The following is a 12,732-nucleotide window of genomic DNA, read 5'->3' as shown; positions in this document are numbered from 1 at the left end:
ATGGCTAATTCCCAACACTAATTTATGTCCACAGCAGAAAAGAACAAATATTTGGATAGTATTGCCTCTTGTACATATATTTTCAGGTCTATTTAATTAAGTAAGGTTTCAGACCTTTGTAAAAGTACTTGTATGAAGAAGATTTTGGAAGTGCAGTCAGATTTAAATTTTTTTTTTTGAGGAAGATTAGCCCTGAGCCAACTACTGCCAATCCTCCTCTTTTTGCTGAGGAAGACTGGCCCTGAGCTAACATCTGTGAGCATCTTCCTCTACTTTATGTGTGGGATGCCTGCCACAGCATGGTTTTTGCCAAGAGGTGCCATGTCTGCACCCGGGATCCAAACCTGCAAACCCCGGGCCACCGAGAAGCAGAATGTGCTAACTTACCCGCTGTGCCTCCAGGCCAGCCCCCCATATTTAAATTTGACAGTGATCTATAATCCAGGCAGATTTTTACTTTAACAGTTAAGCTTTGAGAATACAAATATAAACAGTCCCAGTTTTAAATGGAATTCTTCATATTCCAGATGTTATAAAGCATTCATCTTTTCGTAGTTAAAACTACGAAACACTATGGAACTTTAATCCGACTTTGTCCTTCCATATTTTGTTTTCTGAATAATTTTTTTCAGTACCTTGAAATCACTAATCATAGACCTTCAATAAGTAATATATTCTCCTGGTGTTGTTATATTCGTTAGCTTCAAGTACATCTCAGAGGCGTTTAAGGGAAGACCACAGTGAGGAAACTGCTATTCTGATCATATTTTCTTTTCCTTTTCCTTAATTAGGAGCCTTGATTATAGTAGGAAGCTGAAAAATGTAAGTGTTTTAACTTCACTTTCTAAACTTTTTTACTTCTAACCTTGAGGGTTCCAGTGTAAAATTTAGCTCATAGGTGTGCCTGTCATATGCCTTGCTGGAAAGAGTCCTTCTTAGAAAACAAGTATATGTGTCACTGATAGAATAATAATAACGGTGATAGAAATAAAAATGGTGGATGTGGGGGAGGGTCTCTTTAATGAGATAAGTGCTCAATCCAGAAATAAACAAATGAAAGCTTGCCCTCTGTTTGTAATTTGGTTTCTTAAACACAAAATGATCTGTCTGGGCACTAACATTAGCCCCTTTCTGTTGGTTGGCACAGACAGGATTATTAAATTAAACAGTTGGGCAGATTGTTCCAGGAAAAGATCAGCATAATATGACTAGTGTTGACTGTCATAGATCAGTGCTTTCATATTTTTTATTTCCTATTAATAGTCTTTGAGTTTTTATTAGTACTTCCCCAAATCAACTTTTTGTAGTTAGATCTTATTTTCAAAAGGCAAGTGTTAGTGCTCTTTTATTTTAGGTTTAAATTGAGGAGTGTAAGCCATGACCTTCTGCATATAAAATTTAAAAATTGGCTGTGACTCCCCCCTTTTCTTTTAATTTCCGGGGTGCCATTATATTTGACTGACATTCTCATTCTGTCTTCTTTTTCTTCCTTTATAAAACTAGGGATATGTGCCATTTTTCATCATACCATTTTAAACAAATCGGAAAACCCGTAATCTAAAACACAACACGTTTCTATCTTCCAGTCTCCTGTTATACCTTTCAAGATAGCCTCATACTCTTAGCACACATTAGTTATTTTATGGTCCTAGTTAATGTCCTGACATTTAGAATTGTCTGTTCTCTGGAAATTTATTTGTAAGAAATCAGTTTTAAAAGACTTTCTGGAAGTTTTGAAGGATTCCCAAAGTAAAATTTTCCTGCAGAGGTAAAAAACCAAGTCACATCATAGCATCAATGCACATCCCATATTTTGGGCCTGTTACCATCTGGAACCATGTACACATATCACGTTGTCCAAACCCTTTTCTGGTCCAGCAAGTGGAGGGAGGTCCAGTAAGTATTTCTCAGCCTGGGTGGAACAATAAGACCAAATGTGAAAATAAAATAATGGTCTTAGCTTTTCCATAGGCTTCAGATCCCAATAATTCAGTTGTAAGAAACTCATCTGTAGCCAACCCTGCTGGTTTTTATTGGAAATTCAATGTAAAGACCATTTGCAATTGTGGACAGTTTCTTTGAAAAGGCAGAACAAAATTAACTTGGGTCTGTAGCTTCAGACCGTTGAATATCCAAGGTTGTTTAATTGGCAGTAGCCTTGACCAGGCTAAAAATTTCCCATCTCAGATTAACAGGAATCTAATTGTACCCCAAAGCTAGGTATCTGCCGGTCGTATTCTTCATTCTATTGCTTTCCTCTGACTTTAATTAGATATATTCTGTTGATCTTGTGCTGGGAACTACTAATTAACCTTTGTCACTCCTTTGAGATTTTGACGTTGGTCTTAGCAGAAGCTCTGCCCCCGTGAGTAGAAATTGTAGGCCTTTAAAAGCACCCATCTCAAAAGGAATTGACAACCTGTTTCATCACCTGTCTGGGTAAAGACTCTGGAGTTTCTGAAAAGTTTTGCTTCCTCATTTTGAAACCTTCATTACCTGAAAATAATTTTGGAGGATTTATTTTTCCTACTTGCTATCTTATAGATCACTTTCTCACAACTAAACTTTTCCTAAGACTGGAGTCTTATTTTAACTACTGAATCATGTTTGTGTTGACTGATACAGCATTGGGTTCTTAGTAAAATGATTTTACATTTAATGGATACCTCACGGATGGTGGTTTTTGTAAATCAGTGTTGCACATTCTCTCTGTCCTGTTTTCCTGTGGGTGGAGGATAATTGATTCCTTAGTTTAAAAGTAATTCCCGAGGTGAGCTTTTCCTGCTCTTGTGCATGGTTTTGTTTCACAGGTGTTGGTGACCATTTACTGGCTGGGAAAAGCAGCCAACAGCTGTGCATCGTATAGTGGAACGACACTGAACCTGAAGGAGTTCGAAGGCTTGCTGGCTCAGATGAGAAAGGTAACTTGGCTTTTCTTCTTTATCCCATGAGATTTTAGACAAGGTGGGTGAGCAACACATTTGCTTGTTTTTAAGATCATTACATTTCCTCGCGGTGGAATTGCTCAGGCCAATGTCATGCACTCAAGGAAATGACCAGTGGTACTTGTCTTACCAATGATGTCTTTGCCTCATGCATCCCACACTTACCTGAACTTTTGTATTTTATACCCTTCAGAGAATGGGAGATCTGAGTTCTATCCAAATTTAATTCCAAAAGAGCAAATTCAATCTGTCAGTATATGGTTTTGTATGCCAGAGAGCTCAGTGCTTGTTTTTGTGGGGGAATGATGCCTGAATTAAACAATGCAGTATTATACAAAAATGAAGACTTGCTCTGCACTTTTGTCCTAAAGGTCGTTTTGCTTACTCGTCGCCTTGGTGTGGGTGAGGTAACGTCAGCCAACTTCTTGCCTGGGTATCCACCCTGGACAGGCTGTGATAAATTAGAAGCATTCTCTTCTGAGATGTGCATCTTTTGGCCATTGTATCTGAATAACTTGGAAATTTGGAGAACATTTTTTATGACATTCAAAATGTTATTTGTTTATTGGATTATGAGAAAGACTGACCTAAGGTAGGAATTTGTCAAAGAAACAGTGGGGTGTTTTGTGTGTGCCTGCCTGTGTTCCTTTTTAAGGTTCAGCAATATAGAGTAACTCATCCAAAGTACTAGGATATAGTATTACCCAGGTGCAGCCCCACCTACCCAGCCTTTGTGAATAGGTGAGGCTCATTTGTAATCAGTAGCATCCATGGGTTTTAGATAAGGCCCATATTGTAGCACAAATAATTAAGGCCTTGCTCTTCCTCCTTTCCCTAACATGCAAACTCAGTGCACTAATGAAACTTTATTGAGAGACATTCCGTGCTGTACAGGTTTTCTTTTAATTCTGAAAGCAAGAATTTGCTCCAACTTTCTAATAACTTCTTCTCTCCTTAAATTAAAGCTAACGGGGGCCAGCCTGGTGGCATAGTGGTTAAGTTTGCATGCTCCACTTCAGTGGCCTGGGGTTCGCTGGTTCAGATCCTGGGCACAGACCTAGCACTGCTTGTCAAGCCATGCTGAGGTGGGCGTCCCACAGAGAAGAACTAGAAGGCCCTATAACTTGGATATACAACTATGTACTCAGGTTTTGGGGAGAAAAAAAAGAGGAAGATGGGCAACGGATGTTAGCTCAGGACCAATCTTCATCACCAAAAAAAATATACCTTAAAAAAAAGACGAAATTACCAAAAAAAATAAAGCTAATAGTCCTTATAGTTCTTTACATTTGGCTAGAGCCAATCTGGCTCACATATTTATAAATGGACAAAAGCTTTCATATTGGTCGTAAGGCATATAAACAAAGTCCTTTAAGCTAAATTCCTTTAAAAATAAAATAAACACACTCAAACACAACACATCATTTCTTAGTCTTAACTCTTATTTGTCCTTTAATTTTTCATCTAGCTCTGTTGGTAGAGAAAGTACAAAGGTAAGATTCAGTCTGGATTTGTGAAATTTAAATGTTTGTTTTTTTTATATTAACTTTGGACTTGAAATAATGATAGTTGGGTCATCTTTTTAAAACTATTTAAAAGCTCTGTCTCACAGTTGCGCTGCTGGATTCTCTTGGAATCTGATTTATTCTCGTTATTGACATTTCTAGCCACTAGTCCAGCCCCTGTATAATCTGAACAGCTGTTAGTTTCTTCAACTCTCCTACCTTCCCTTTCTTTTGAGACGGTTAGTTATTTCACCTGCCTTGAAATGACCTGTTAACAGCTGTTACCCTTTTTAATGAATGTAGACAACGTCACAGAGCATGAGGGAGTAGTTAGTACCACTGGACAAAGCATGACAATAGCCAGCTGTGGTACTCCCATATCTCTAAATAGAGAGTAGTTGACCTGAACTTCACAGGTCTATCCAACACCTGGAAATATGAATTTATCTAGAATATATATTCTTTCATTTTATCAATTACGATTGGGTTCAGCTGAGAAATGAAGGAAACTCTAACAGTGTCTTAAATAAGATAGGATTTTATTTAGAACTCACATAAATGAGGTCTGGATGTCAGCAGTCCAGAGCTAGTAGGGGCTGCTGATCATCAGGGACCCAGGCTCCTTCTCTCTTTTTGATCCACTATCCTCAATCCATGGCTTCTCACCTGCTGGTCCAAGATGGCTGTGGAAGCTTTAGCCATCATGTCCACATCTGAGCCAGGAGAAAGGAGAGACGAGGGGAAGGAAGCCTGTACCCTCCTTTTAAACACACTCCTGGGAAGTCATACACTACACTTCTGCTCACATCCTATTGACCTAAACTTGGTCGCACATCCATACCTAGCTGCAAGGAAAGACTTGGGAAAAGTAGGCTTTATGTCAGCTAAAAACTGGGTATTTTCACTGGAGAAGAAATGGAGAACAGATATTTAGGGGCAACTGGAATCTCTTCTGCACAGACACAGGCTGAAATAAATTTGAAATTAAAATTTTTTTTCACATAGGAGACTAGCTATAGATTTTTTGTATTTATTTTTGTAGTAGGAGAAATGTGCATAAAAATCATTAATTATGGTGTAACTTGTTAAATTCTGTAATACACGTAACACATGTAGAGGCCTTAGCATAAGCCTCTGGCGCATAGTGGGTATTCATAGTAGGTTGCTGTTGCTATATACGAAAAAGGTCTCCCAAAGGAGGGACCCCAAGGCTGAACAAGGGGAATTACTATGAAAATATTGAGATTGAAGGGAGAACCCTGGGGACTAGGGAGGTCCTACAGATCTCAGGGACTGGAACTAGAAAGTCAACAGTCTAGGTTCTCCCTCTCCATGTCTTTCTCTCATCTCTTCCTGTGTCTCCTTGAACTCATTCTCTCCTCCTATAGGCAAACATTCTCTCACATTAGGGAGTATGGCCAACAGCATCCCCAGGATTACCTGCTTCCAGGTCCTTGCCCAGAACGGCAAGGGAATTCTTCCCCCTGGCCCCAGCTGTAAAATTCTTAGACGTGTACTCTGGCCCAGTGTGAGTCCTATTCCTGAACTAGTCACTGTGACCGGGGGCAAGGGGTACCATGATTGGCCTAAGCCACTACTGTTTCAGGAGGTGAGGGGTGTTCACCAGAACCTGGGGATAAAGAGCAGAGAGCATGATGAGCAAGCACAGACCTCTCCCTAAAATAGCAACCGCCTTCAACTTCTTTTCCTTTAACCTGCATTATTTTTTCATGATACTTACCATCCAACTTTGTATTCATCTGCCTGTTTTTCTTTTTCTTTTTTGTTTTCCCTACTAGAACATAAGGCCCATGAGGACAGGGTATTTATTGATTTTGCAGAACTTTGTGTCCCCAGCACGAAGACAGTGCCTGACACATACAAGATCCTCAGTAAATATCTGTGGAATGAGTAGCTTCACCAACCAGAGTGTGGTGGGTGGAGATGGGTCACCAGGCTGGAAAAGTAGAACCCTAAAACACTCCAGGATTTAGCCACCTTATAAACCACAAAGGAATCATAAATTGTTGAGTGGAAAACAAAGGCATCTGGAGTTTCTCAGATACCATAAGTCATCCACCAACCCTGGCTGGTTCTCATTATCGCTGACAAAGGGGGATAAGAAGAGAACAGATGAAGGGAATAATCCGAAAGTGTTGTGGAAGCTGGTAGTTCTCTCCCCATTCGTTAACACGCTTTTACTAGAACAACTAGCAGTTAGCACAACGGACAGATTGAAATCTTATCTCCCTTCTCCAGAGTGCTCTCTGTAGAAGACAGAATGCTCCTGGGCTCCTAGATGAAAAGCATAGGCGACATCGCTAGACCACAAGAAAGGCGAATTTACACTGTGCTAGCCCTTGTGTTGCTTTATATATTCCACTCTTCCCCAAAAACTGCACTTTAGTTGGTTTGATGGAATCCAGTACAGTTGTCCATCCAGCTGATGTCCACATCTTTATCTCTGGCTGGAGAACCAGCCTCTTGCTTCACCCCGAGTTTCCAAGGGATCAGCTTGGCCAAGGATGGCCATGGGTGGCTTGGTTTTCACTTTTCAAGCTAGCCATGCCATTCAGCTTCCAGCTTTCACTTGATCGAAGGTTTTATTCTTGGCTTTCTACACAGTCATGAACAGAACAGGCTTTCTGTTTTTCTTTCCCATTACGAGCTGTGAGAAAGCAGCTGAGGTTCCAAGAAATGTGTTGACTTTCTCTTTCTTCCTTTCTGTTCTCCTGTGGTTTGTAGGGTGGGAGTCGGGGAGACATTTGGGCCTTTAGGGGAGCCTTTCTGATTTACTTTCTTGAAAATCCAGTTTTGTAATGCTGCGTCAAGCAGCTTGTGGAATTGTGTCATTTCTGGATGTGGCCACTGGCTCAGCTCCCTGAAAGTCTGCCCTCCTTGATGGGAAATTTGGCCCCGTCTAGATATGGGCTATACATGGAGAAGGAGGAGAGTATCAGTGTGTGTATAACTACTTCTATAAATTTTGCATGATTTATTTATTGACATTTACGTATCCAAATGAATACATAGTAATAATTACAACCATAGCTAACACTTTTTGAGCACTGATTATGGGGCAGGCATTTTTCTGAATGCTTTCCGTATAGTAACATGTTTAATCCTTGCAGCAATCCTGTGAGAAAGATGTTATTATTAGCTCCATTTTACAGATAAGAAAACTGAGTTGAGCCAGGTAAAATAACTTGCCTAAAGTCCTACAGCTGACAAGGGGTGGAGCCAGGATTTAAATCCAGTCAGTTGAGCTTCCTAGACCATGCTCTTAACCCACCCTACACTGCCTCTTTTCTGCAGTATTTATAGTTTGGTGATCTAGGCATAAAAAGCATTTAGTGAAGGGACATTATCCAGGTTAGCATCATCCACAGAATAAGGAGGCAGTAAGTGTCCAGTAGTTAGAAGAGGTGATGATGCTGATGGTGGCAGCTGTAACTACACCAAAGTTGAGCAAACGTTGTTGGGTTTTACCATTTGGGATTTAGAGACAGTGTCTTGTGTTGGAACCACAGCTTTGCTGCTTACTGTGTGACCTCAGTCACGTTACTTAACCTCTCTGATTCTTTTCTGTAAAATGCAGACAATGCTAACCACATCATTGCAGGGAGATGGGTCTGTGAGGATTAAATAATACAATTTACAAAAAGCATCAGGCATAGCCTCAGATGTATAGTAAGTGTTCAATAAAAGTGACCTTTATTTTTTAGCCATTTGGCCTATTCTCAGTGCATAAATAATCCAAGATAATTACTTGCATTTCCAAAGAAATTAAAGATGAAACCACATCCAGATTAGATCTATACTTTTCAGTTAGTCGTGAGTTCTTTCTTTTCCAGCTAGTCAGGCCTGGCTTTTGTTCAAGTCCTGGTTAACTTTTGACCTACAAGTAAGCTACCCTAATTTCCATAACTGGAATTTCCGCCTTCCTCTGGAGGGTCATGTCGGCCGGCCGGACTCACCCAGTCTATGTGACAGCCTTCAGGGGCACTAATCAGGACCTCTGTGTGGAGCCTGCGAGGAGCTCCTCTCAGCTCTGCCCTTCTCCTCTCTCCTGCTGCCTGCTCCTGATGCAAAACCTGGGTGTACCTTGTGCATTACAGCTACCCCGTCCCCCCAGAGTGCCTCCCGCTGGGGAATGTGGCAGAGGATCTGGATATAATTGATAGAAGCAGCTGGCACAGGCACTTCCTACAAAGGCATTGGCTCCAGTGGGCGTGTTGGTCAATTTAGACAGTTTCCAAAATCCCTAACGTGGAGGATATTTATTTATTTTTCCTCTCTACTGGGAATGTGGAGAGGACCTTCCTGAGCATCCCAGGAAATCCACAGTGTGACATTCCAGTCTTTGCAGATGAGAACATGCCCCTCTGACAATGCCATCCGCAGCCCTGATTTTAAGCGACAGTCTGGGCGAGATTAAATGGAGGTTTATCTTTGAGTGACCGGAGTTATTTTTGTTTTCGTCAGCTGGGACTATTGTAATTAATGCTAAGACATTGGCGGGAACAAGGCTTTTATTATAATTCCAGGGTGAGGATGGCTTTGACTGACCTTTCTCCTGCTGGAGTTTCAGTGTTTTAGTATGTGCTGCTTGCGCTGGAAAGAATTTATAATCACAGGCTGTCAAAGACAGCCATTGTTCTCACGGCTCTGAACATGTGGGTCAGCCACAAGTGCTTTCAGCTCCCCCAGCGCCAAGAGCTGGCCGAGAGCGAGAGCGAGAGCATGCCTGGATTCTTCTGAGGCATCAGGAAAAGCATTTTGCATATTTTTCATTGCCGTTTTTTTTTTTTTTTAACTTTTTGCCTCAGAAAGACAGCTTCCTTTCAGAGCAGACATTTCCCTTCAAGGTAGCAGGAGATGGAAGCATGCTCCTCCAGGATTTCACGGAACTGATTCTGCTGCAAAAACAAATGCTGTGTGCATTTGCCAGATAGCATACCCAGGAGCAGTCGCCGGCTGACCTAGGGGCTGGGTCCCACAAAAGACATGCAGTTATGGATTCCGAGAGACGGGTCAAGGTTACGGTCTTCGTTTCTGTTTTCATCTGTCATTGTATTCTTGTGAATCCAAACTTTGTGATCTTTATTCTTAATTCCTTTGATTTTTTTTTTTTAAACATTGTGGAGGATGAGTTACTTGGGGAAAAAAAATTTTTTTTTTAATGTGTGAGATTTTCTAATCAGGAAAGTTGCAAGAGGGAGGGTTAAAGAATGAAATGTTGACTCGCAGATGATAATCGTTGCCATAACCTTTCCATCCTGACGCTATGTGCAGGATTCTTTGGAGCCCCCTGGAGACTCCTGATCCTGGAGGCTCTACGTCTGTGGCTGTAATGTCTGTAATCCTTTCGTTTTATTTTTGGACAGGAGACGGATGACATTGAGAGTCCTAAACGTAGCATCCGAGACAGTGGCTACATTGATTGCTGGGACTCGGAGCGCAGCGACTCCCTCTCTCCCCCTCGGCACGGCAGAGATGATTCCTTTGACAGCCTGGACTCCTTCGGCTCCCGTTCCCGGCAGACGCCTTCGCCAGATGTAGTCCTCAGGGGAAGCAGCGATGGTAGGTTGGAGCCTTTGTATAAACTGCACATCTTAGAATTAAATGGTAACAAGGGCTGCCTTGTCCCCCGCGGATGGATTGGCATGGGGAAGGCGGACTCCATGTCCACCTTGCTGGAAACTGTTAACTCTAAGGTGGTGGAAGGAAAGTCTTTTAGTGCTGTTTTTCCTGGTCCTTAGACTTTTGGTTGGCTTTGCCAAGAGTTTGTTTGAACATTGCTTCAGTGAGCGTATCTTCTATTGGAAAATGTGTTACATCATTCTTCCTTGGTCTCAGTGAATCAAGACACTGTGCAGACCATTAGCTCATGAAGTGTGTGGAAGGTTTATATACTCTGGGTAGGAGGAAGGGAAATATTTGAGTGAGTACCACACTGTATAAGTGAAAATGGATCAACTTCCAGCAAACTGGAAATGCACTACACATACTTAGGAAAGTTCTGAAGCCTGGGATTGTGAAACTTTAATTGGCACGGTTTTGGCAAGCTGTTCGATGCTTATGATACCTGACCATTGACTGGAGCGATGCAGGTGGCCATTAATGTATAGTACACAGCCCAGACTGCCTGTTTGTTCTGGGACTGGGTTTGATTTAAGTCCCATGGATTTTACATCACCTGTAAGGAATGATCATTTTTGTTTACAAAAGATGCAACTGATACAAATTTAATGTGTATTTTCCAGAAGCTGTATACCTTACTTATCTTGCACCTTTGTGCTTTTAGGAAGGGAAGATGGCTTGGTTCTGCATGTATAAACTTGCAGGAAGACTTGAAGTCTGGTGGGGAATTTTTTCTTGTTTTTTTTTAAGTAATGCTTGATTGATGCTAATATTTCTAGAGACTTAAGTCTACTGTCTGAGATGAAAATTATCTTGTAGCTAAATGATCCCTTTCAGCTATAAAATTCTGTTCCTAAATTACTGAGGTATTGGATGTGCCCAGGTCCTGAGTTAATTGCTAGACACCTTGCATCTCATTTAGTCCTAAGCGTAGATAAGGAGATACTTAGTATCTTCTTTTCTGTATTTTACAGGTGAACCTTAGAGAAGTTAAATAATTGACCTAACATTGTTAAATAACAGAAATCACCGTCAGCAAGTAGTGTAACAATGTTAGCCTCAGAAAGTGTGAGTCCAAAATTTACACTCTTAAGCTTAATTTACCCACATTTCTTTGTTTGTCTAATAGATTTTTTAAATTCTAGAATGACTAAACTCGCGCTTTTGTTTTGTACTTAAACATTCCAACCAATAGATTAGCCTCAGGGCCACATAATATGTGAGTCCTAAAGAATTCCATGGTGCATTGTGAGCTGCTTGAAAACATTTCTAAGATTTTATATGACATCTTAAGTACCACCCACAGAATTAGAAGTTACAATACCAAGTTCATGATCTCATTGAGCTTTAACTTGACCAGAAGGTAGATTTACTTTTACAAAACATATCTTAACCAAATTACTCCATCCATATTATTTTCATTATTTTTTAAAAATTATAATTTTCTTTATCCTGTGTTTTTAATAACTGGTAATGTAGGTCCTTTATTCTGTCACCAGCTTTGAGAGGTTCAGAGTTTTTAACAAGCCACATCTTGAAAGAATTTGAGATGGCGATTATTAGTATTGTACTAATATGTGCTGAGGCACAATTAAGTTTGCAGCAATTAAGATTGATAAGCTAAGGTCTTTTTATAAATGTTTTTTCCATCTAAAGACAAAATGAAATTGAGCCTCACAAAACATCATCCATGAAAGAGCATATTAACACAGATTTCACCAATCAGCCTGATAGCTTCAGGCTTATGTTCTTGTAAACTAATCAAGACCTAATGAGGTTTTTAAAGAAAAACAACAATTTTTTTATCTACCTAAAAAAAGTAGTATAGTTTTATCCACATAGATGTTGAATTTCATTAGAGTTTATGGTATATTTTTTTAAATGATACTAATCAAGAAGATTGCTAGTCCTAGTAAACACTTTCAAATTTAGAAGAACAATTTTTTTAAAAATCTTGAAAATTTATTTCCTAGGACTCACAATCAATTAGGAAAGTCTTGCCATGAAATTCTCCAGCTCTATATTGGGTCAGTATGGAGAGCTTTTGTTTTATTATTACTGAGGCCCACTGACCCTTCAATAGGGACAATCAAGAGCCACACTCAGGTGGTGTGATTCAGGGTTGGACAAAAGAGCTTCCTCCTGGTAGGGATGCTGTGGGTCCCCAGGATTAATTCAGCCTATCTGTCTTGCTAGATAGGTGCCAATTCCTCAGCTTTATTAACATTCCTTCTGAGGCCACTTAATGGGCTTCATTGAAGAGGAAATACAGACCTTCCACTCAGTTGCTTTTAAAATTAAAAACGTATTTTATTGATATGATGCATTTTGTTAAATGAATATTCTTACCTTTTATATAAAAGATGAGTTAAGGGAGAGAAATAAGGAATGAGAGAAATTAAAGTGCTAGAGGAAGATAAAAAACCAAAGGGTTGGGGATGTGTATGGCAAAGACACATAAAAAAAGAAAGACTTGCTGGAAAGGAGAGGACTGTAGCCCCGTGGAAAGAAAGGATCAGACTCCGATCAAATAATGCCATCACTGTCATGTGCTATGTTGCAGTTTCCTAACTTTGGGCATAAATAGAGAAGCCACCCTCATATATGTCCATGTTTTCAGGATGAAGTAAAGTCAGAAT

The 12,732-nt window shown here is 40.3% G+C and overlaps 1 protein-coding gene across 21 annotated transcripts in view; it reads left to right on the top strand.

The window, feature by feature from the left end:
• LIMCH1 (LIM and calponin homology domains 1) overlaps positions 1 to 12,732 on the top strand; it is a 312,143-nt gene that overhangs the window by 216,241 nt on the left and 83,170 nt on the right. For 15 of the 21 annotated variants that reach the window (XM_044767755.2, XM_044767751.2, XM_044767754.2 and 12 more), the window contains 3 exons: positions 792 to 822; positions 2,811 to 2,921; positions 9,838 to 10,033. In XM_044767755.2, coding sequence (XP_044623690.1) covers positions 792 to 822; positions 2,811 to 2,921; positions 9,838 to 10,033 — 338 coding nt within the window. Of the gene's footprint in view, positions 1 to 791; positions 823 to 2,810; positions 2,922 to 9,077; positions 9,490 to 9,837; positions 10,034 to 12,732 lie in introns of those variants that run through there. The other 6 variants (XM_014857170.3, XM_044767758.2, XM_044767761.2 and 3 more) reach the window with 2 other exon arrangements.

This window comes from Equus asinus, chromosome 3 (genome assembly GCF_041296235.1).
Source record: "Equus asinus isolate D_3611 breed Donkey chromosome 3, EquAss-T2T_v2, whole genome shotgun sequence".
Classification (NCBI taxonomy): Eukaryota; Metazoa; Chordata; class Mammalia; order Perissodactyla; family Equidae; genus Equus; species Equus asinus.
Note: the sequence above shows the minus strand (reverse complement) of the source record. Positions and strands in the feature narration are given on the sequence as shown.